This window comes from Odocoileus virginianus, chromosome 22, assembly GCF_023699985.2.
Source record: "Odocoileus virginianus isolate 20LAN1187 ecotype Illinois chromosome 22, Ovbor_1.2, whole genome shotgun sequence".
Lineage (NCBI taxonomy): Eukaryota > Metazoa > Chordata > Mammalia > Artiodactyla > Cervidae > Odocoileus > Odocoileus virginianus.
Genome location: NC_069695.1, coordinates 25,006,130 through 25,031,491, shown reverse-complemented (window position 1 = coordinate 25,031,491; position 25,362 = coordinate 25,006,130). Strand labels below are relative to the sequence as shown.

The 25,362-nt window shown below is 45.7% G+C and overlaps 1 protein-coding gene across 3 annotated transcripts in view; it reads left to right on the top strand.

Annotated features, from left to right (window-relative positions):
• Positions 1-655: 655 nt before the first annotated feature.
• ANKRD29 (ankyrin repeat domain 29) overlaps positions 656-25,362 on the top strand; it is a 48,116-nt gene continuing 23,409 nt past the window's right edge. For 2 of the 3 annotated variants that reach the window (XM_070452748.1, XM_070452747.1), the window contains exons 1-5: positions 656-910; positions 14,319-14,429; positions 17,337-17,435; positions 19,887-19,985; positions 23,116-23,214. In XM_070452748.1, the coding sequence (XP_070308849.1) occupies positions 890-910; positions 14,319-14,429; positions 17,337-17,435; positions 19,887-19,985; positions 23,116-23,214 (429 nt within the window). In that variant the 5' untranslated portion in view covers positions 656-889. Of the gene's footprint in view, positions 911-14,318; positions 14,449-17,336; positions 17,436-19,886; positions 19,986-23,115; positions 23,215-25,362 lie in introns of those variants that run through there. The other variant, XM_070452749.1, reaches the window with a different exon arrangement.

The following is a 25,362-nucleotide window of genomic DNA, read 5'->3' as shown; positions in this document are numbered from 1 at the left end:
GTGTAGAGACTGCAGTGAGTGCAGAGGGTGTGTGCGTGTGAGACAGAAATGTGGATGTTCATGGAGTGTGTGCATGGGAGAGAGGGTGTGGATGTGAGGGGTGTGGATGTGTGTTTTTTCCTCCTGAACCAAAATTTTATTTTAAATTATTAGGTTTTTAGTGCATACGAAACATCTTCATAACTGAGTACTTATCAGGATGTCAGCACATTGAACTACAACAAAATTTTCATACAACTTTTGAAACATTGATATGCTTATTTCTCTTGTGTATGAATGGCACGGTTAGCTTAAATCACCTTTGTCGTGGATTATCAAGTAGGTTAAAAGCGGAGCTGGGTTTTCAGCTAGGGTTGAAACGTGGCTAGGGTTGTGTGTGTGTGGAGGCTGGAGAGTGTGCAGAGTGGGGTGTCCAGTTTGTAGTGTGAGTGAGTGAGTCTGGATGTGTGCAGAGTGATGTGAGGTTGTGAGTGTGCAGCGGTGCGTGCATGAACCTTGCGTGTGTGTGTGTGTGTGTGTGTGTGTGTGTGTGTGTGTAGTGAGTGCACAGTGCGAGCGGAGTTGGGAGTGTTTGTGTGGTAGGTACGGCGGTGCGGGTGGGGTGGGGATGGGGGTAGGAGGATGGGGGAGGGTCGTCTGAGGGGGTGCCCCTTCCCTCCCTTCCTTCGTCCCCCCTCCCTCTCCCTCCTCCGTCCCTCCTCCCACCCCCTCCTCCTCCTCATCCCTCCTCCTCCTCCCCCACCCCGGCCCGGCCCGGTCTGCGGCGGCGGGAGCGCGCGGCGCCGCGGAGGCCGCCCCTCTGCGGAAGGCGGCGGGAGAGGGAGGGAGGCAGGCCGGTGCAGAACGTCCGGGCCGGAAGCGCGCGGGGCCCGGCGGGGCGGCCGCGGACATGTGCAAGATGTCGTTCAAGGTGAGCGCCGCGCCTGCGGGAGGGCGCGCCGGGCGGGCGGCCGACCTGCAGCGGCGGGGCCGGCACCTTCCGTCCGCCCGGAGCCGCCGCGGGCCCGCAGGAAGGGGTGGGCGCCGCCCCGAGGTGGGCTGCGGGGACCGGGAGGGAGCGGCCGGGCAGGGCTGCCCCTGTGGTTTGTGATCTGGGGGCGCGGGCTCTGCGGGAAAGGCTTTGCGCACTTTGGCTGCAGGTGCGGTGAGCCGGGCCGCGGGGCGCCGGGCGGCGGGAACTGTCGCCGGGGTAACGGGCGGGCGGGGGCGGGGAAGGAGCCCTGAGTCGGCGCTCCTCGCGGGGACCCGGGCCGCCGCACCGATTCCTGCATCCGTGTTCCCGAACGCCAGCCGCCCCACTGCTGCTTCCTCCCGGAATACTTTCTCGACGCTGGAGCTGAGGGACCAGCGCCGAGCGAGCTGCAATTGATTACCAAAGAGTTTATTAAAGTCATTCGTTTAACCCCCTCATTTTCGGGTGAAAATGAGGTTCATTGATTTGCCTGTATTGAAGATGTTAATAAAAACATTAGTTAAAATGTACTGAGCACATAAAATGTGCCCAACTCTGATCCAGGGGCTCCACGGTTCAAGTCTTGAACCTTCCGGCGTTAACCACGAGACGGTACTTTGCCACTGCCGCGCCCCCACCCCATCACCAGCACCTTTTCTAAATAAGAAAACTAAAATATGGAGAAGTTAAGTAACTCTTCCTACAGCCGTGCAGCCAGTGAGCGAATGGTGTGCAGACTGAAACCCTAGTGAGTCTGGCTCACTATTACGGCAAGTGTAATCCCAGCTCTTACAATAGCTCATTTAAGCAGAGGAATGACGCTGTGAGATTCGCATCTCAGAAAGATCTCTGAGGGGGTGGGCTTTCCAGGTGGCTCAGTAGTCAAGAATCCGCCTGCAATGCAAGAGACACTGGTTTGATCCCTGTGTTGGGAAGATAACCCTGGAGAAGGAAATGGCAGCCCACTTCAGTATTGTTGCCTGGGAAATCCCTTGGATAGAGGAGCCTGGCTGGCTATGGTCCACGGGATCACGAAAGAATAGGACATGACTTAGGGACTAACAACAGTTCAGAGACTAGAACCGAGCTGGGAGACCAGTCAAGACTATGTTGGGGACATCTTGTTACCAGACTAGGTACCAGACTAGGGCACAGATTTTGAGAATGGAAGAAGACAAATGTTGAGTGACTTAAACATTTTTCATCAGCAGAGTTTAGTGATTGATATTATTCACTGGGCTAGGGAAGGCCAGAGAGATAAAGATAAAATGTTTGGTGTGGGACATGTAAAGTTTCAGGATGGAGATGAGTCCAAGTAGAGATGTTAGTTAGACAGATGTACAAACTGGAAGCCCAGGAGGGTAGGAAACAGAGATAACACTTAAGAGTGAACAGTGCTAAATGGTCGTCGAACCCATGGGATTGAATGTGGCTGCCCAGTGAGATCATGTAAAGATAATAAATTAGAGGACTGAGAACGAATTCCTAAAGAACCTCAGGACTTAAGAATGAGTGGAATAAGAGAAACCCATTGAGAAAATGGGAGGGCGGGGAAATGGCAGGCAGAAATGTCTGAGAAGCATCAGAAGCATGTGCAGTCATTAAGCCAAGAATCTCTAGCCTTTCAATAAAGGTGGAGAGGGACGCAGAATTAAATGCCTCAGGGAAATCAAACAAGCTAAGAATCGAAAAGTGCCCATTGAACTTAGTAACAGAAGAGGCTCTGGTGACCTTGTTGAGAACAGTTTCAATGCAGTGTTGTGTTCAGAAGCCAGACTGTAATAGCTTCAAAAGAGAGTGGGTGGAAACCACAAATGGAGAGAGCTCTTTCAAAAAATTGGAAACAGTGATTGAGGTGGGAATCCAGGCTTGGCCAAGGGTTTGTTTGCTTTAAAATGGTAGAGACTTGAGGATCTTTATTTTTTTATTATTATTATTTTTGGTTGCACCACACAGCTTGGAGGATCTTAGTTCCCCTGAAAGTGAAATTTGTTCAGTCATGTCTGACTCTTTGCAACCTGATGGGCTATACAGTCCATGGAATTCTCCAGGCCAGAATACTGGAGTGGGTAGCTGTTCCCTTCTCCAGGGGATCTTTCCAACCCAGGGATTGAACCCAGGTCTCCTGCATTACAGGCAAATTCTTTACCAGCTGAGCCACCAGGAAAGCCCAAGAATACTGGAGTAGGTAGCCTATCCCTTCTCCAGTGGATCTTCCCGACCTAGGAACCCGTGTCTCCGGCATTGCAGGTGGATTCTTTACCAGGAAGGATTGAACCTGAGCCCTCAGTGAAAGCATGGACTGCCAGGGAAGTCCTGATCATCTTTAAATGATAATAGACATTTCAACTCTAGTGGCAACCCACTCCAGTACTCTTGCCTGGAGAATCCCAGGGATGGCAGAGCCTGGTGGGCTGCCATCTATGGGGTCGCACAGAGTCGACACGACTGAAGCGACTTGGCAACAAGACATTTCAACAGTAAACAGACAACCCAATTTTGAAATGGGCAAAGGATCTGAATAGAAGTTTCTCCCAAGGAGATATACAAATGGTCAATAAGCCACTGAAAGGATATTTGACATCAGTAGCCATCTGGAAATGCAAATCAAAACTGCAGTGAGACACCACAGTCACACCCTTTAGGATGATTATAGTCAACAAGACAGACAATGACAAACACTGGCAAGAATCTGGAGCAACTGAAAACAACAACAAAAAGAAGAATGTGGAGCAATTGAAAACAACAACAACCAAAGAACGTGGAGAAATTGAAAACAAAACAACAAAGAATGTGGAGAAATTGGAACCCTCCTCCATTACTTGTAGGAATGTAAAATGATACAGCGATAATAGAGAATAGTCTGGTCATTCTTCAAAAAAATTAACCATAGAGTTGCCATAGGACCCAACAATTCTGCTTCTAGATGTATATGCAGGAGAAATGAAAACATATGTCAGGAATTTATATCTCATGGTGGTGGAGACTGGGAAGCCCAAGATCAAGCTGCTGACACTTTTGGTTTCTGGTGAGAGCCTACTTCCTGGCTTGCAAACAGCTACTTTCTGACTGTATCCTCAGATGAGAGAGAGAGTGAGCTCTCGTGTCTTCCTTTCTTTGTAAGGGCACTCACCCCACCATGGGGGCTCCACCCTCATGGCCTCATCTAAACCTGATTACCTCCAGACATCACACTGGGGGGTTAGGACTTCGACATACGAACCCAGAGAGGAGAGGACACAAGATTCGGACCATAACATGGTGTATCCATATGATGGATCATTCAGCCAGCAAAAGGAATAAATCTCTCATATGCGCAGCAATGGGGATGGACCTTGAAAACATTATGTTAAGTGAAAAAGGCCAGACACAAAGGCTTCATGTTACAGGTTTCCATTTATATGGTATTAGTCACTCAGTTGTTTCCGACTCTTTTGCAACCCCATGGACTGTAGCCCACCACGCTTCTCTGTTCATGGAATTCTCCAGGCAAGAATACTGGAGTGGGTTGCCTTTCCCTTCTCCAGGGGATCTTCCTGACCCCAGGTTCAAACCTGGTGTCTCCTGCATTGCAGGCAGATTCTTTACCATGTGAGTCACTATGGAAGCCCCCTCCCCACCATTTATATGAGGTGTCCAGAATAGGCAAATCCATAGAGACAGAAAATAGTTTAGTGGTTGCCAGGAGCTGGGGGAGAAGGGGGTAATGGAGAGTGATTGTTAATAGTATGAGGTTTCTCCTGGTTGATGAAAATATTCTGGGATAAGGTGATGGTTGTAAAACCTTGAGATTAAAATAAAAACCACTGAATTATATGCTTTAAAAGGATGGGTTTTGGGTTTTGTTTTTTGGGTTTTTTTGGTCAGTCTATTTGGTTATTTTTTTTTTTTTAATTTTTTATTTTGTATTGGGGTACAGCCAGCTAACAATGTTGTGATACTTTCAGATGAACAGGAATGGACTCAGCCGTACATATATATGTATCAATTCTCCCCCAAACCCCCCTTTAAAAAGATGAATTTTATGGTATTGGGTTGGCCAAAAAGTTCATTTGGGTTTTCATCATAGTTATGGAAAAACTTGAATGAACTTTTTGGCCAGCCCCATATGTAAAGTATTAGTTCTAAAACTAAAGTAAGTCATGTCTGACTCTTGTGACCCTGTGGACTGTAGACCACCAGGCTCCTCTGTCCATGGGATTTTCCAGGCAAGAATACCAGAGTGGGTTGCCATTTCCTTCTCTAGGGAATGTTGTCCACCCAGGATCAAACCTGGGTCTCTTGCATTGCAGGCAGATTTTTTGACCGACTGAGAGTATCTCCGTACAGAAGTGTTTTAAGATGGCAGCAGGGAGTGCTGAGAAAGCTTATGCGTGGAGAGGATGGTGGAGCTGAGTGCTGAAGTTCTCAGAGGTGGGAGAGCAGAGGCACTGATGTTTTGTAAGTCGAAGGCCAGGATGAGCTCAGAATTTGGGGTGGGCAGAAGGGAAGATGCCAACATTTTCAGTGAAGAAGGAAAAACGATCCAGAGGCCACAGCTACCTTGAGGTGGGCAGAGGATGAGAAAGGTGGGATGGCCTGGGTCTTGAAGCAGCGGAGATGTGTACACCTGCTGAGAAAGGGTGTCTGAAAGCCAGGTGAGGAGGGTCCAACCCCATTCCCCGCCCTAGTGTGTCTGTGGGAGCAGGTTTAGCAACCCCTCCCTGCACCCCCGTCCCCTGCCCCCCACCCAGGGAGACAAGAGGCTTGGTGCTAGGTGAAGGAGGAAGACAGTTGATTTTTTAGAAAGGAGTTCTAAAAGGCACAGAAAGAAGTTTTGAGGGGCAGCAGGGGAGAGTCGCAGGCTGGGTGACTAACCATATACTAGCCCCAGCTAATATCATGTTGTTTAGTTGCTCAGTCATGTGACTCTTTGCAACCCATAGACTGTAGCCCACCAGGCTCTTCTGTTCATGGGATTCTCCAGGCAAGAATACTGGAATGGGTTGCCATTTCCTTCTCCAGGGGATCTTCCCAACTCAGGGTTCAAACCCGTGTCTCTTACGTCTCCTGCACTGGCAGCTTTACCACTAGTGCCGGAATGTGCCCACAGCCCACAATAAGTATACAGGACGTCCCTGGTGCTCTAGTGGTTAAGATTTCCCCTTCCAATGCAGGGTGTGTGGACTTGATCCCTGGTTGAGGAGCTATAAGATTCCACATGCTTCTTGGCCAAAAATACAAGACATAAAACAGAAGTAGTATTGTAACAAATTCAATAAAGACCTCAAAAAATGGTCCACATTAAAAAAAAAAAAGAATCTTTAAAAAAATAGCAACTTTTGGGAATTCTCTGGTAAGTCCTGTGGTTAGGACTCAGTACTTTCACTGTTTGGGGTCCAGGTTCAATCCCTGGTCAGGGAACTAAGATCCCCCAACCACTTTTATTGTACATTTTTGGAAGGGTTTTTATAATATTGCTTTTAAAATTATTTAGCAACAAATAGTCTTTAATTTAGACTTCTCCAGTGGCTCAGTGATAAAGAATGCACTTGCCGGTGTAGGAGACACAGGTTCAATCCCTAGGTGGGAAGATACCCTGAAGAAGGAAATGGCAACCCCCTCCAGTATTCTTGCCTGGGAAATCCCATGGACAGAGGAGTCTGGTGGGCTACAGTCCCTGCGGTCGTAAAAGAGTCAGACATGAATGAGTGTCTTAAGAACAGCAACCTTTAATTTACATTTGCCCATGATTTTTCTGCAATTCAGTAGTCCTTGTATATTGGGAAAATCAGACCTGCAGATTATATTGTGTCAGCAATATTTGGTGAATATCAATTTTAGCAGTTGACATGTTAACATTTTGTAGATATTGAATGATATTTTCATTGACTCTGATTTTGGAGCCATTGTTTCATTTTCATAGGTGGCTGAAAGGTTGGAGGCCCTAGGCCCTTTGTTTCCAAGGCCTGCATTGAAAAGACTCAGCTGTTGGCTAAGTCTGTGGGTGGATAAACAGGGCTTTAGAAACCACAATTTATCTTCTTCTCGATGACTCAGAGTCACCATTCGTAGGACTATTTGCTTCTGAACCACCGGGACACTTGTTTTATCCTTTCTCCGTTATGTTGTCAACAGTCTCTTCTCGCTGGTAGCGCTTTGCCTTCAGTAAATTTCCTCTATCGTTTTGTTGTAGTTCAGTTGCTCAGTTCTGTCCAACTCTTTGCGACCCCGTTGACTGCAGCATGCCAGGTTTCCCTGTCCTTCACCATCTCCCGGAGTTTGCTCAGACTCATGTCCATTGAGTCGGTGATGCCATGCAACCATCGCATCCTCTGTTGCCTCCTTCTCCTGCCTTCAATCTTTCCCAGCATCAGAGTTTTTTCTAATGAGTTAGCTCTTCTCATCTTTGGCCACCTCATCTGAAGATCTGACTCATTAGAAAAGGCAACTGCTAATTTGTTCTGGTTGGGAAAGGAGATACATATTTGCTGGAATTGTTTTTAAAGTAAAAAGAACTCAGAGTGCAGGTCTGAGTCTTTTTTTGTGGAAGAAACCTCGTGGATTTCAGTACATTGACTTTTGTCTTTCAGTTCAATTCAGTTCAGTCACTCAGTCATGAGTGACTCTTTGTGACCCCGTGGACTGCAGCATGCCAGGCTTCCCTGTCCATCACCAACTCCCATAGCTTACTCAAACTTATGTCCATGGAGTCGGTGATGCCATCCAACCATCTCATCCTCTGTCGTCCCCTTCTCCTCCTGCCTTCGATCTTACCCAGCATCAGGGTCTTTTCAAATGAGTCAGTTCTTCCCATCAGGTGGCCAACGCATTGGAGTTTCAGCTTCAGCATCAGTCCTTCCAATAAATATTCAGGACTGATTTCCTTTAGGATTGACTGGTTGGATCTACTTGTAGTCCAAGGGCGTCTCAAGAGTCTTCAACACTACAGTTCAAAAGCATCAATTCTCCGGTGCTCAGCTTTCATTATAGTCCAACTCTCACATCTATACATGACTACCAGAAAAACCGTAACTTCGATTAGATGGACCTTTGGTGGCAAAGTAATGTTTCTGCTTATTAATATGCTGTCTAGGTTGGTCATAGCTTTTCTTTTATCTTTATAACAACTATTTCAACTACTCAGGATTTATTCTTCTGGGCTGAGGTTGCCAGAAGTCCAGCACAATTTGTAAGTTAGACCCTAACCCAGTGAGGGGGAGTCACTATTCCAGAGTGTAGATCACTAGATAAAGAATAATACCTGGGTCTTTCTTGATCATGTCTTACTGGAGAGGATTTGTTGTTTAGTTGCTGAGTTGTGTTCAACTCTGTGACCCCATGGACTGTAACTCGCCAGGTTCCTCCATCCATGGAATTTCCCAGGCAAGAATACTGGAGTGGGTTGTTATTTCCTCCTCTAGGGGATCTTCCTGACCCAGGGATTGAACCGGTGTCTCTTATGTCTCCTGCATTGGCAGGTGGGTTCTTTACCACTGAGTCACCAGTGAAGCCTTGAATGCCAGGTTCCATATTGGTGGTGGAAATTGCTCATGCCTTGGCCAGACATACAGGAACTTATACTTTCGACCCTTGTTCTGAAAGTATGTAAGTTATCTCAGAATCAATCCAGTTCATCAATCATCTGAAATTACTTAGATGAGCCACAGGAAAATAAATTGATAAAGCCGTGTATTTTTTTTTGACAGCTTTATTGAAATACAGATCACATACCATATAACTCACCCAGTTAAACTGTCCATTCCAGTGGCTAGAGCATATTCAGAGTTGTGCAACCATGAGTACAATCCATTTTAGAATATTTTAATCAACCCCAAAAGAAACTATGTACCTGTTAGCAGTCACTGTATTCTTCTCAATAGCCTCATTTCAGAAAACTGCTAAACTACTTTCTTTTTTTTCTTTTTTTAAAAATGTATTTATTTAGTTATTATACTTTACACATTGTATTGGTTTTGCCATATTCTACCTCTGTCAGTTGGTCTCTGCTGAACATATATGTGTTAAACAGACTTTAAGCATGGTCATGAGTTCTGAGTTTGGAGACGCCAGTGTTATATAGGCCTCCCTCTATGGCAGAATGCCTGAGTAGATAAATCACTTACATTTTTTTTGGTCAGATGTTTAGCTTTTTGGAAAAACCACAGTGGTTTTTATTATTTTTTAATATTTTATTTATTTGGCTGCCTCGGGTCTTGGTTGCATCATATGGGATCTTTCGTTGTGGCACATGGACTCTAGTTGTGGCATGTGGGCTAAGTAGTTGCAGTGTATGGGCTTAGTTGCACCTTGGCATGTGGGAATCTTAGTTCCCCGGGGATTGAACCAACTTCCCCTGCATTGCAAAGTGGATTTTTAACCACTGGCCCACCTGCGGAAGTCCCCTAAATTGCCTACTTTTTCTCTGTGGTTTCCTGTCATTTACAGAAGTGTAATGATACTTACAACACAGGTTTAACGCTCAGTTAAGGTTTTTAAGTGACTCTGTAAATTTCAGCCATTTAGCACAAAGTGAAACGGTAAGATCTCAAAAACCTCCTTCTGCACGTGGTCTCTCCACCCTTCTTATCTCCTCATTTAATGTGGCTTCTAACACCAGAGAAATTCATCATTGAACAAAGTCAGTGTTCTCTTGATTAAATTAATTATACACACTTAAAATCCACATGATTTTCAATCATTTTTTAAGCTAGTAGTTGAGATCTCTACCCCCTCTTAGCTTTTAATCAAAATTCCATTTCTGTACAAGTAACAACTTCCCTTCTGTGTTTCTCTCCCCTTCCTTCCTGTATTTAATTTCTGGTAGTGTGCTGATGAGCAGTGTGTGAGCCAAAATTCTAGCAGTAAAAGGGGGCTGGGGAAGAGAGGAGAAGATGACATATGTGGAAGGTTGTCCCCTGGTTTTCTCACAAGGTATAAGATATAGGATCTCAGACTCTGGACCCAAACAGACTTAGGTTTGAATCCTCGCTCTGTTACTTTCTAGGTGGATGACCTTGAGTAAGTCATTTCTGTGCCTCAGTTTTCTCATCCTAAAAATGGGAACAGTAGCATCTACCTTGTGAGATTGTTCTGGGCATGAAAAGTGTTAGAGCAATGAGAGTGCCCAGCACACTGCCTGACACAGAGCAGTACCCAGCATAGGTTGTTGTTGCTGTAACTCATCATATCACACCAATAACCTGATGCCGGAGGTGCAAAAAACCAAGAAAGAGGTTAAATAGTCACCACCGGATTGGTGAAGTGCCTTAGGATTTGTGTGAGGCATTTTCACATGCATCGGCTCCTTTCAAGGCTTAAGGGCTGCCCTTTATAAACCGCATTTTAGGATTATGTGCATACTGTGCCCAGAGGACGTTTGGAAGTTTACCAAGCAATGTGGTCTGTAAAGAGAAAGAAGGCCAGGGGACTTTCTCCGTTGGCAGAAGAGGAGCTTGGCATGAGGTTAGGAAGGGGGTCACTGGGGTCGCCACTGCTTGTTTCTTGCTGTCTCAGGAGGAGACTTCTGCAGGAGGCAGGCAGGAGGATGGCTGAAAGCCTAGCCTCGAGCTCCAGACTGCCTGGGGCTGCAGCCTGCCTTGTTCTCACTTATGTCATCGGAGCAGTAGGGTAGTAATGTTCCCACTTCACTGAGCTGTGTTGCAGAGGATGTGCCAGTGGTATGGAATAAGCATTTGGTAAGAAGTAGCTTGGTCTTCCTAGGTGGCGCTGGTGGTAAAGAACTCACCTGTCAGTGCAGGAAACATAAGAGACACAGGTTCGATCCCTGGGTGTGGAAGATCCCCTGGAGGATGGCATGGCAACCCACTCCAGTCTTGCCTGGAGAGTCCATGGACAGTGGAGCCTGGTGGGCTACAGTCCACAAGGTCACGAAGAGTCAGACACGACCGAGTGACTAAGCACAGGAGGACTGTGCTTTTAGAGCTCACATTTCTTGAGTGTTTACTATCGAAGTGCATTTGCACATATTACCTCATTTATCCTCTAACAACCCGTGACAGAGGCACAGTTGACCCTCTGTGTCTGCTGGTTCTGCATCTGTGGGTTCAACCACAGACCAAAAGTATTCAGAAAATTTCAGAAAGTTCCAAGCAAGAGAGCTTGAATTTGCCCTGCCCTGGCAACTATTTACATAGCACTTACATTGTGTAAGGTATCATAAGTAACCCTCAGATGATTTAAAGTATATGAGAAGATATGTATAGGTTATATGCAAATAGCTTATATGCAAATACTGTGCCAATTTATATAAGAGACTTGAACATCCGCAGATTTTGGTATCTGCAGGCAGTCCTGGAACCAGTCCCCCAAGGATATTGCCTATATTAGCACTATTAATACTATTCTCACTTTCTTGGGGCAGAGAGAACTTAAATAACCCCCCCAAGGTCACAGAACAGGGACACAGCAGGGTCAGGACTTGAACTCGGCTCTCTCTTATCCCAAATCAACAACTTTCTCATGCCTCCACCTGCCAGTCAATCAAGCCCTTGAGGGAAAATGGAAGATTTACACCTTTTCCCAAAGCTCAGTTTCCGGAGCCTTTTATGAAATGGGGATGTCTAGCCTGTGCAGGAGAGGAATCCCCGAGGCCATTCTAAAGGCAGGAGAGGCTCCTGACTGGAGAGCTTGTTATGACAATAGAAGCTTGTGGTTTACAGATGGTTTTTGAAAGGCCTGTGGGGTTAAAGTGAAACAGAATCACCGAAAATGATTTACAATTAACTTTTCTCATGTTTCCGGAAAAGCCAGCAGAGCTGTTTCCATGGTGCATATTAAATTCTCTTCCTGATTCACCCTCCCATACTTTGTGCAGTGTTTCTTATTAAAGGGGCATTGTTTCACGATTTATATACAAGTCAAACCCGCCTGCCGCGGCTTCTCGCAGTCACAACTGTAACATCAGCCCCAGCCTGGTGTAAAAGCCACAGACACTCGGTGTGAAAACTGAGACAGTACAGTTTACACCTTCAGGGGAATCAAATGGTTCACCTGCAATTTAAGGTGAATTTTTTTTCCCTCCTAAAGAGCCCGGAAAGCATTGCAAGTATGTTTGTAATCTGCTTATCACTCCCTGCTTCTCCACACTCTCATCCAAGAATGCACAAGAACGCTAAGTTGGGTACATGCTGAAGGGCTTCTGAAGTGAAATCCTCCCACCCCAGATGCTGCCACCCCTCTGCCACCCCTGGACTTTCCCTGTGTTGGCTCCTTGGAGCAGCCAAAATTGTTGGTGTCTGCTTTTTAACTATTGATGGTGAGTTGGGTACTGTTAGGGCTTCCCTCATAGTTCAGTTGGTAAAGAATCCGCCGGTAATGCAGGACACCCCGGTTCAATCCTGGGTCGGGAAGATCAGCTGGAGAAGGGAATCTAGTATTCTTGGGCTTCCGTTGTGGCTCAGCTGGTAAAGAATCCTCCTGCAATGAGGGAGACCTCGGGTTCAAACCCTGGGTTGGGAAGATCCCCTAGAGAAGGGAAAGGCTACCCACTCCAGCATTCTGACCTGGAGAATTCCATGGACTGTATAGTTCATGAGGTCGCAAAGAGTCGGACACAACTGAACAACTTTCACTTTCACTTTTCACTAGGTCTGTATGTAAAAATGTATCAATATTCCTAGAAGATGTATTGCAGATAAGACTCTCTGGGTCAGAGGGGTGCTTTGAAGATAGAAAGTGTTAGTCGCTCAGTCATGTCCGACTCTTTATGATCCCATGGGCTATATAGCCCACCAGGCTCCTCTGTCCATGGAATTCTCCAGGCAAGAATACTGGAGTGGGTAGCCTTTCCCTTCTCCAGGGACTCTTCCTGACCCAGGGATCAAACCCAGGTCTGCCTGCATTGCAGGAGGATTCTTCACCATCTGAGCCACCAGGGAAGCCCTGAGATGAGTGCTTTAAGCCTACCGAAAAAAGTATTTCTGTTAATTTGAATACTAAAAAATTTCCTGTGAATTCGTCATTAGTAGCAATACTCTGATTTTAATTTTGCCTGTTGGTTCTAACTTTGTAAAGAAAGTGGACAAAAGGAAGGAAACTAGTGTTTATAGGCACATATAACATGCCAGATATGGTATTAGCCAATTAACCTACATCAATTTTTAAATTTACTTCTATTTTTTAGTTGTAGTATAATAGCTTTACAGTTATATGTTAGTTTCTGGTGTACAACAGCATAAATCAGCTATAAGGGTACATATTAATATATCCCCTCCATCTTGAGCCTCCCTTAACCTACATCGTTTAATTTTTACCATAAAGTTCAGGGCATGTCATGTGATCTCCATCTAAGCAAGGGAAAACCAGGACTTATCAGGGCCAGTCCATTGTCCAAAGCCAGACTTGAAGCCCAGAGCTATCTGGTTCTGCCTGTCCTTCCGCCCCCACCATGGACTTTTCTCTGCAAATCTAAATCAGTGCATTTTAGAGAAGGAGGTGGTGCTTCAGTCAGCTCTGCCACTCTGATTCTGGAGAACTGTTCTCCAGCTCTGTTCCTTCCATAGTCATGGTTTCAGGGTTAACTTAGCAACTTTAAAACGACCCCACACTGGAGCTGAAGGATCCACCTGAGGTTGCATAGCAACATTTCCTTCCCAGAGTTCTTTGTTCTCAACCGAAACCTCTGGCGAGTTCCAGCTGAATCAAAGAAACTTTGGTAGAGGGAGAGCGAGGCGTTTACCCAGGCGGCTGGAATTGAGTAGAAAGCATTGACAACACAGAAAGTTAGTTTGTCGCTTGCTCAGTCATATTCATCTCTTTGCAACCCCATGGGCTGCAAACACCAGGCTCCTCTGTCCATGGGAGTTTCCAGGCAAGAATACTGGAGTGGATAGCCATTCCCTTCTCTAGGGGATCTTCCTGACCCAGGGATTGAACCGAGGTCTCCTACATTACAGGAAGATTCTTTACCATCTGAGCCACAGAAAAGATGCTGGGAAACTCAGAATTGGGGGTGATTCCCCTCCGCTTAGAGATAAGAGACATTTGGGAACATGGCAGAGAAGAAATCGCAGTTAAGCAGAACCTTGGCCTTGAAGGATTGGGGAGAATTCTTTCAAGCAAAAAGGAAACTGAACAAAGACACAGAGGCAGGAAAGCGAGGACATTGGTGGGAAATGGAGAATATTAATAGTGCTGTGTGATCAACAACCCTGCTCTCTGCCACAGCCCCAGGGCTCGGGTTACCCACATCCCATAGCCAAGTATACATCGTATACAACGATGGCCCGCTGCGGGAGGAGCACGCCTTCCAGTGATCAGACACATCTGGAAACTCTCCATTTTGAATGGCAGCACGTGTTTACATAGCAGTGGTCACATTAATGAAAGTCAATTTTAAAGATTCTGTTTCATTTTGCTTCTGCAGAAGGAAACCCCGCTTGCCAATGCGGCATTCTGGGCAGCGAGGAGGGGCAACCTGACTCTGCTCCGCCTGCTCCTGAACAGCGGCCGCGTGGACGTGGACTGTAGGGACAGTGTACGGACCGGTCCATTTGGTACCCGCATTCCAGGAGCTGGCTGTCCCCCGCTGGCATGAGAGCGCCTGCTAAATACCCTGTCCTTCACAGTGCTTGTCCCCTTTTCCCTGCGCTTGTCCCCCTTACCATGTGTTTGCTTGCCTCATCCTTTTCAAAAAGTCCAAAGCACCACTGTTATTGTTCAGTTGCTAAGTCATGTCCAACTCTTTGTGACCCCATGGACTGCAGCATGGCAGGCTTCCCTGTCCTTCGCTATCTCTCCTGGAGTTTGCTCAGACTTATGCAGAGTACCGTGGGGAAACATATCCAGGAAACCATTATCTGCATCAGACAGGAGGGGCCATAGTAGGGGAAGAGACAGGTCACTGGGAAATCAGAATTGGCCAAGTCCAAGAAGAAAAGGGGTGCGGGGTGATTCAGGAGGCTGCCACGGATGGAGGAGTTGGGAGTTTTTCTGCTGAGAGATGGAAGCCCCCCACCCAACCTCATTTCCTTCTACCTTTGCAAACATCAATTCACTTATCAGTGATGGCGGGGAACTAAATTAAAGCATGTCCTCCCACCCACTGGCAGCATCACTTTCGGAGTCCTTCCCTCCCCAGCCAGAGGCAGTCATCTCTGTTCTCAGCAGGACTTCACGTCTCTGGGGACTAAGAGGACCTCAGATGAGGAGAGAAATGAGATGTTTTGATTTTAGGGATTAAATAGAAATGTTTTCACAGGAGCCTTCTTGTTTTCCTGAAAACAGGCTGTGCCATTTCCAGCTTTTATTACACAAATTTGGTAGGTGATATCAGTCACCAGCCCTAGTGAGGTATCAAAGTTTGCTCCCCTTTGCCCCCCGGGGCATTGGCACAGGACAGCTCAGGGTGCTTCTCTGGACCTACGTGTAACTTCCTCCCCACTTGCTCTGTGTCCCAGAGTCAGAGCTCTCTGGCTTGCCCTCAGGCACTCGCTTTCCTCCTACCTCCAGTAGGGTTTGGCCAGTGGGAGCCCTGGCGGGAATCAGAGGCTGGGAGGACAGAAATATTGGGGAGTCCAGCCCCCCTATCCTGACTGGCAGCAACACCCTCACCCTGTCTGTCCAGGGAGCCACCACCTGCCTCTCGTGCTTTGGGGCCTGGGCTGGTATCGAAGCCCCACTGTCCCTCCCTGTCAGTCCTCTTATTTGTGGTTTCCCTACATCCAGAGCATAGCTTTATAAATAGTCTCTTTATTATGCTTGCTTTCCAGTTATCCCAGTTTGAATGTACCGTCTGTTCTTTGCCAGGACCCAGACTGATACGGGGTCTTGGGCATCTGTGAACTGGTTGTCTGGTCTTACTGGGGATTTCTGGGCAGCAGTGCCGTACTGTACAGTTCTGGAGTGGGAACACCCGAGTTCATTGTAGTCTCACCCACTGACCATGTTGATGACCACTTACTCCTTTTTCTTAAAGTCACCCCTTTCCAGACACCCCTGACTTCCAGCTCTGTGTCCCTTCCTACATCCACAGATCCCGCTTCTTCATTCTCTTTCTTCTTTGTCCCAACCTCTGACTTTTTCTCAGTTGCCCATGTTATAGAAGTGAAATGGAATCCATAAGGAAGCATTTTGGGGTAATTTGTTTCATTCATCTTCCCTTACTTTAATATAGATAAAGCCTGACATTTAAAATTTTCTTTGTGAAATGTCCAATTTAAATGCTCTGTGCTTCCTCTAGCTCATGATTGATTTGTATTTTGAGGCCAATGTGCCCACAATAGAAAATTTTTCTTTTTTTTTAATTAATTGTAATTGGAGTATAGTTGGTTTACAGTGTTGTGTTTCTGCGATACAGCAAAATGAATCAGCTATACATATACATGTATCCCCTCTTTTTTTGGATTTCCTTCCCTTTTAGGTCACCATAGAGCATTGAGTAGAGTTCCTTGTGCTATACAGTATGTTCTCATTAGTTATTCAAGTCCTTGAATCATTTTTAAAGTTATTTATTTATTTTATTTATGCATTTTTGGCTGTGCTAGGTCTTCATTGCTGTGTGGGCTTTTCTCTTTTTGCAGAGAGCAGGAGTTACTCTCTAGTTGCTGTGTGCAGGCTTCTCATTGTTGTGGCTTCCCTTGTTGCGGAGCACAGGCCATAGGACACATGGGCTTCAGTAGCTGCAGCACGTGGGCCCAGTAGTTGCGGCTCCGGGGCTCTAGAGTAGTCTCAGTAGTTGTGGCGAACGGTCTTAGTTGCTCTGCGGCATGTGGGATTCTCCAAGATCAGGGATCCAATCTGTGTCTCCTGCATTGGCAGGCAGATTCTTTACCACTGGACCACCAGGGAAGCCCCAGGTCCTGGAATCTAACGGTAGCGAAGACCTTGGCAGTCATCTCATCCAATTCCTCGTTTTAAAGATGCAGTAAATGAGCCCCGGAAAGTGTGAGCAGTGTGCCTCTGTGTGCTAGTGGCCCCCGGGGCTCCCGACTCTCACTTCTGTAGCCTCTCATTGCATCTTTACCTGAATCAGTTTGAAGACAATTCTAAGCTCAGAAAACTGACTAGTGTCACTCAGCCCACCTTTTTGCATTAATAATGGTGTTTTGGCTCAGGAATCATTTAATAGGAGTCATAAAATAAGGCCATTCCATTGCTGCTGCCTCAAAATACAGTAGCTATGGTTCACTTGGACTGTGTTTCTGATGGTAATGGAAGTAAGCGAATGTTTAAATTGAAAACTCCAGCCTCAGCAGTTTGTCATTTTGCTTTCTCCTGCATCATCTGCTTTATCAGATTATTCATGAGGCAGTTTTCTTTACTGCGGGAGCTGTTGCGTTCAGCTCAGCCATGTCCTGGGAGGAGCTGACCTTGGCAGCCTCTTCTCCGGGTGCCTCTCTGACGTCATGGTGGCCTAACTGCTCATGTGTCTCTCCTCCCCCAGCATGGGACCACACTCCTCATGGTCGCCTCCTATGCTGGCCACATAGACTGTGTGAAGGAGCTTGTCCTGCAGGGAGCGGACATCAATCTCCAGAGAGAGGTAGGTCAGGTTGGCACGTGAATAATAGTAATGCTGGTGACAGAGCTGTGAAGTTTACACAGTAGTGAGTTGCTAAGAAGGACTATTGAGTCCTTTGAGACATGAATTCAAGCAAACTCTGGGACATAGTGGAGGACAGAGGAGCCTGGTGTGCCGCAGTCCATGGGGTGGAAAAGGGTTGGACACAACTTAGTTATTGAACAAGGACTAGAGTACAGCCGTCCCAACAAATCTGGGTGGGGGGAATTAGTTCCATGACACCCCCCATCCTGTGGATACCAGAAGCCACTGATGCTCAAGTCCTTTATATAAAAGTAGCATAATATTTGCATGTAACTACACACATCTTCCCATATGCTTCTAACATCTCTAGGTTACTTTTAATACCTATGCTCAGTTGCTTCAGTCATGTCCAACTCTTTGCAACCCTATGGACTGTAGCCCACGAGGCTCCTCTGTCCCTGGGATTCTCCGAGCAAGAATACTGGAGTGGGTTGCCATGCCCTCCTCCAAGGGATCTTCCCGACCCAGAGATTAAACCCATGTCTCCTGCTTTCCTGCATTCATTACCCACTGAGCCACCTATGAAGCCCAGTTATGTAAATAGTTGCTGGTGCATGGGGAAAAAGTTAGAACTTTCTGGAATTTTTTCAATTTTTTTTCTGTGGTTCATTGAATCCACAAATGCAGAACTTAGCGATACTGAAGGATGACTCTAATCATTGCTTTTTTCCTATGTAAGAGTAAGCCCAGGTTGCAGACCATGTTGTGTCTAAAGAAGGCCCAGGAAGGGACCATTGGTTGTACTTTAATTGAACAAAACTTCTCAGGTCCTTGTTGCACCTGACGTAACCAAACCTCCTTAAACATTCATATGGTTCACCGTGAGCCTAAATCAGTTCTTCCTTCTTCCCTTGGGATGAGATGTTGTAGAATGTATAGGATTTTCATAGAGATCATTATATTTTAGAAGGATCAGGTCACCCACCTGTTGTTAGGGAGGCTCACTTGCTAGCCTACCTCAGCCATCCTCATCAAACCGTGTCTGCAGAGAGCTTCTCTGACCAGCTGTGTGTTAAATAGGTTCTCCCCCCAAAATACCACCACATGGTGAATATTAGACTGAAATGGGAGCCTGTTTGCACACTCATTCAAGGGAGTCCCAATTGGCCGGAGGATCCATTCTTGGTCCGATGCAGAGGAGCAGTGGAAGGCTGGGCATTCAGGCCCAGGGAGGCTGCGGGTATTTCCAGACCAGTCCAGGGCCTGGTGAGTTCACCTTTGTGGAGTCACATCCAAGGTCACGCCTAGAGTGAACGTGACCTCAGTCCACGGAAACTCAGACCTCAGATGGGCATCCATGAGCAAGCTCCAGATGAGACAGGAGTGCTTGGTTCTCCTTGATCCACTCTTATTGGAGGTCCTGCCCTGTAGTTCTTTCAGAAAGGATGATCCCCCGAATTCCCTGAGCCAGGCCAGTCTGGAAAACTAGCCAAAGAGAGGCCCTTACCTCACCCTGCATGTTTTGGATGCTGGAAGAGAGTGCCTGGCAGTGCTGTGGAACTGACACTCCGAGCAGACTTCTTCCTTGGTTCGTTTGTAATCTGTTCTGCACTATCAGAATATTTGTCTCCTAAAGAAGTACTGCCATTATTTTCTTTGTCTATCTAGACACATAGAATTGCACACTTTGGTAGTCTTTAAGATTCATGGCTATTAAGAAGATGAGGGGGCTTCCCTGGTGGCTCAGTGGTAAAAAATCTGCTTGCTGATGCAGGAGATCCAGGTTTAATCCCTGATCCGGGAAGATCTCACATGCCTTGAAAAACTAAGCCTGTGCCCCACAACTATTGAGCCTGTGCTTTAGAGCCCAGGAGCTGCAACTACTGAACCCAAGAGCTGCAGCTACTGAATCCCACATGCCTAGGGCCCATGCTGTACAAGAGAGGTCACTGCAATGAGAAGCCCATGCATTGCAACTAATGAGTGACCCCTGCTCGCTGAAAATAGAGAAAAGTCCACACAGCAATGAAACCCCAGCTCAGCCAAAAATAAATAAAATCATTTAAATAAAAAATGAGGAGGAGGAAATTCCCTGGTGGTCCAATGGTTAGGACTCCACACGTCTACTGCAAGGGGCATGAGTTCAGTCCCTGGTCAGGGAACTAATAAGATCCTGCATGCCATGCAGTACAGGAAAAAACAAAAAAGAGTTTTCCCATTCTAGCCCAGTTTTCTCATCCAGACCTTGTTACATCTTAAGGTTTCTGGAACCCAGCATTCTCTACCCTGGTCACTTAACCTGAGCAAGGAATAGTCTGTTGAAATGTAGTCCCTTCAGGCTAGGGGTTTACATGTAAGGATTTTGTTTTGTTTTGTTTGCAATCATATCAGTCAAATGAAATGTAACCAAATGTCTTTAAAACCAGCCTCTCTCTCTCTCTCTCTCAGTCAGGTACAACCGCCCTTTTCTTTGCTGCCCAACAAGGACATAATAATATCGTGCGATTTCTCTTTGAATTTGGAGCATCCACTGAATTTAGGACCAAAGTAAGAGAATTTTCTTGATTTTATACCCTATTGAAGAATTTCAGCAGTTATGAGTATTCATTTCTCTTCATTTATAGTATGAATGTTTGCTATGCTATTTACAAGATTTACAAGCTAAGAAGTTGGGTTTCACAAGGTTAGGTTGTAATGATTCAGGGGTAGTCCTAGGAATTCAATTCAAAACATGACATTTTTTACCCTGGGCTAACAATTGGAGAATTTGGCGGGCGGGTGGGGTTGGAGGGTTTGCAGCTTACTTTCTTTCTTGTATTGGTAACTTTCTACTCTGGGACAGTACATTTTGTTATCACAATGGATACAGTAGTAGGTGCTTTATGACTTTTCCTGTTCTCTTCTGCTTTTTTCTGCTTCAGGGTTAATCCCAGTGCTGTGATAGGAATTACTGGAAATATTAAGCCAATCCTAGTGAATCTTGAGAGATTTCTAAGGAGGCTTTGGCAGGCAGTTTACTTTCTGAGATGTCACCACTGAGATATATAACATATGATTACAGTTCATATGTTTGGGCGAGGAATTATGGTTCTTCCTTAAAGAAGTCATTGATTCTTCACATTTGACATGCGACTAAGAAAACTGAGACTGCAGAAAGATCCATTTATCGTCACAATATGATTTTTCTTGATAATATTTTGTAGCTGAAGAATTTGAACTGTCACATTTTTATAATTGAAAACTTCTGTCTAGCCCAGTCATAAAAAATTCTTGAAAATTTGCCCTAGTTGGAAACTTTTAGGTTTTCTTAATTCATTATATGTGATATGTTGATATCAAGGGAGTTTCCAATGGGGTTTTTTTCCTGTTAAAATGCTATGAAGTAGATCTGAATTTCAGAAAGGGTTTCTGTCTTTTCTAAAACCTACAGTCAGATTGTGTACATGCCCCTAGACATGCTGAGTATAATATACAGTAATCCAAAACACATGTGTTCATACTCTTTATGTTAATTATCATTTAATTTTTAATTATAAAAGTGACACAACTAAAAATAAAAAGTGGAAGTTATACAAATCTCAGACTCAATTCTCAACTAAGTCAATTGACTGTGTGACCAGATGCTTCATTCTTCCTGGGTAACAAGTTAGGGCTGGCCTTTGTGCATGAGCCAGACTGTGCTACCCTGGAAATCCACGGAACACAGGCCCAGGGCGAGCAACTCCACATATTTCCATTGGGACAGCTGCAGGTGGCCAAGAGCTTTCTCTGGGAAGAAGACAGTGTTGGGAAGCTTTGGGTTTTAATACAGTCCTGTCATCCAAAATTGACTTTGTGTCAACAACTGTTCTCATTGTAATTAAACTTGCGTGCATGCTAAGTCATTTCAGTTGAGTCTGACTCTTTGCGACCCCATGGACTGTAGCCCACCAGGCACCTCTGTCCATGGGATTTGCCAGGCAAGAATACTAGAGTGGGTTGCCATTTTCTTCCCCATGGAATCTGGCCAACCCAGGGATCAAACCTGCGTCTCTTATGTCTCCTTCATTGGCAGGCAGGTTCTTTACCGCTGGTGCCACCTGAGAAGCCCTATGTCCCCCCAAATGTGTTTTTTCTAAACAAAAGGTATCAGCTCTTCTATAACAATCACCATGTTTTATCTATTCTCTAAACCCAGACAAAGAACTGGGCAGATTGACACAACATAATGTGGAAATGTTGGTGCTCACTGCTATTATTAACCAATTTCTTGATGCCCAGCCACCCCACGCCACGCCCATCTCCACTGACCTCAGCCTTCCAATCTCTCTCCTTCATTTCCTACCCTTCAAAATGCCTCTCTTTCCCACCACATAGCCCGTCCCTCGCTGAAACCTTGCTCAGCTGAGTGCATCCTCCAGCATCTTGCAGCTATAGCAGTGTTTCTCCAGGGGATCCCCCACCCCTCCAGCACCTGCACCTCTCATGACTGGTCGAAAGCCTATATCTGGGCCTCACTCCAGATCTACTGAATCTGAGGGTGTGGCTTCGAGAGTAGGCATTTTGAATAAACACTCTATGCCCAAATTTAGGAACCACACTGTCTTGTTTATGATTTGCATTTCAAAACCAGATTCCACTTTCTTCCATTATTTATAATTAGCTCAAATGTCCAAATACCCATTCATAGAGCCAAACAAACAGCACAGCAATCCTAGATGAAGAAAGAAAAAACCTCAGCCCAGCACCTGAGAAAAACCATTAAGGGCTTCAGTTGACCACAGACTCTGAGTCAGTAGTGTGGTGTGGTTGGCGTCAAAGTGAATTCTAATTTAGGTGCAGAGATAAAAGCAAGAGTTGATGGAACCAAGGAATGTCCCGTCAGACCACATCTACTTTGCAGTGCTCTGTTGAGAGTCCTAGCATCTGCGTTTTAAGAGATTTGGACAGATTGGCATATGTTCAAAGGAAATTGCAAAGTAGGAGCATGCGAAGCATATGGAATATGCTGTAGTATCCCTGCTCTAAGTGCATGTAGATCTCGTCCAAGAAGCCAGGGGCCCAGAGAGCGACTCCCTAAATACACCTTAATCTCGGAGGCCTACAACTGGGCAGACCCACAGGAAGAAGCTAGTTACCATTCTGGTAATAACAAGACACACCTGGTTGGTACAGTCTTTCTGTTCTTTGTCTCCTTTATCGAGAGACAAAGAGATGATTCTGCATTTGACATGAGGAATTTCTAAATTAATTATAATAACTTAGTCAAATATCTGTAATGTATCTCAAGCAAGTCACCTGAGCATACAACATAGTGATGTCCTGAAGACAACTCTAGGGATTTCCCTGGTGGCCAGTGGCTAAGACTCCAGACTCCCAATGCAGGGAATCCAGGTTCAATTCCTGGTCAGGGAACTAGATCCCACATGCTGGAACTAAAAGAGTTCTAGTGCCACACTAAAAAGATATTGCATGCTGTAACTAAGACCTAGAGCAGTCAGAAAAAAACAAAACAAAACAAAAGATGAACTCTGTCACGATTATAAAGAAAAAAGTAAAAAAGATCAAAGAGGAAAAGTCAGTTTGTTATTATGTATGGGAAATGCTTTTCCAAAATTCTCACCATGCGAAGAGCATCTGCCTGGTAAGATCTGTGCCTGCCCTATTTCTAATGCGTTTATTCTTTGTGTGACCACAGGATGGAGGCACTGCCCTGCTGGCCGCCAGTCAGTACGGGCACATGCAGGTGGTGGAGACCCTGCTAAAGCACGGAGCCAACATCCACGACCAGCTCTACGTGAGTGTGTTTCAAGGGGGCTTTCAGGGGACACTTGCTCATTGCCTCAGCACATACAGCATCACAGTCTAAATTCTGATGCCGAAAGTGGCATCTGAGCCATCAAGGAAATAAAAGAGTTAACTGGATGAGCCTTTTCTGTGTAGAAATCACATAATCTTTATTTATTTATCTTTGCTCTTTTAAGTCTCTCGCACATATGAAGTATTTCACATACCTACACAACTAAGATCTTCAAAAATCATGTGATACCTATTTCTTTATAACAAGCCCAGTGTATGGACTTACTGAAAACCAAAATAAACTCTCCTGTTGTAGAGTTCTTTGGGAAGAAGAGCACACACAAAAAAGGAAAAATCAAGTTGTTTGGAAGAGAAGTGAGGCTGGATGGGGGAAGATCTCTGAAATACGTGCATGCCATTGACCTTGAAAGGCATCTACTGCCAGCATGGGTCTGTTTCTATCCACTGCCATGTGGGTCTGTTTGCAGCTAATTGGCAATTAGCACATTGCCCAAGTACTCTTATTGGTTGCTGTAATTCTGTAGAATTTATGGCAAATGTTATTCTGGCTTTGGAGGAAGAAGTAAAACATAGGGAGATGAAGTGACTGGACAATCTTATGGTGAGGAGTGCAAGAATCCCTGCTTCCATTTATCTAGGAGCCGTATTTGAGGCTATTGTACCACCAGACATGAACCCTGTGCTTAGGAGCACTAGCCTTTCATAACCCTGTAATGAGATGTGTGGGTGTGAACTTTTCCATTTGAACACCCTTTCCAGAGTCTACACGGAACCTCTGACAGATCACAGGCCTCTTTGAAGTGCAGAGGAACTAGCTTTAGCCTTGGCACTTCAAAACCTGCTCCCACTCTTTGAGCCGATAGCATTCCTGGTACCATGACTGAACTACTTGACCATGGTCTGAAGGAGTGATTCTCAACTCTGGCTGCACAGGAGAACCACTCAGGGAGTATTAAAAAATTTCACTTCCTGAGTCCACCCAGGCTTCCCCAGTGGCTCACTGGTAAAGAATTCATGACCCCTGGGTTGAGAGATTCTCTAGAGGAGGTCACGGCCGCCTACTCCAGTTTTCTTGCCTGGAGAATCCCATGGACAGAGGAGCTTGGTGGGCTACAGTTCATAGGGTCACAAAGAGTCGGACATGACTGAAGCGATCTAGTACATAGCACAGCATAGAATTTGAACTATTGGGTAACATTCTTCCATAAGGCTCATTGAGGCGGCACTTAATTTTAGAAATGCAGAGTTTCTCCAGGGATCGAACCCAGGTCTACCCGCGCTGTAGGTAGGATGCTTTACCGCCTGAGCTACCAGGGAAGCCTAGAAATGCAGAGTTTCTAAACTCTTCTGTGATAGGGTAGCCTAAAAATTCCATGCTGCAGAACTTCCATTTTATGTTTAGACTTCTACCCTTACCTGAACAGTCCAAATTAAATGTTTCCATTAACAACAGTTGAAATACAGGGCAAGGGAAGTGGCATCAATGATTCCTGAAAGCTTCTAGAAAAACAGAACTGTGTAATGCATGGTAAAAAAAAAAAAAATCCAATGAATGCAGGGAAGATCCGTTTTGGAAAATTCATAAGAGTTAGCGCTACTATGTCAGAGAAGCCTTTCTGTGGCAACACAGTAAGGAACAGCTGAAAATTGTATCCCCGTATCAAAAATCTGCTTTAAAATCTGTCCAGGCTGATTAATTTCCTAATGATTGCCTTGGGGGGGCCTCACTGCTCTGCTGACACCCAGTGGAAAGCCAGCACCCTCTACCTGGTTGGACTTGCAGGGAAGGTGCTATGAGCGTGTGGGTAGTGTTCCGACGGAAGGGGTGGTTATTAGCTGGGAGAACTAGTTTTCCACTGTGCATATGAAAGTCATGAGGCTTGCTCTGTCCTGTGAGCGCTGTCTGCGTGGAGAGAGCACCTGGCAGGCATACTCTGGATGGACCGTTGTACTTGCTGAAATTAACCAATGGTGCGTCTTCAAGGAAAAAAAGCCCAGAAGGTGTAGACACCCAGTTAAAAAGAGAACTAAAGAATTTGGTAACAAGCAGATACTTTGGGTTTTCATGCAGGACTGCCTAGTTGTGTGTATAGGTATTGTTGGAGTCTGCCGGCTTGGCAGGGAG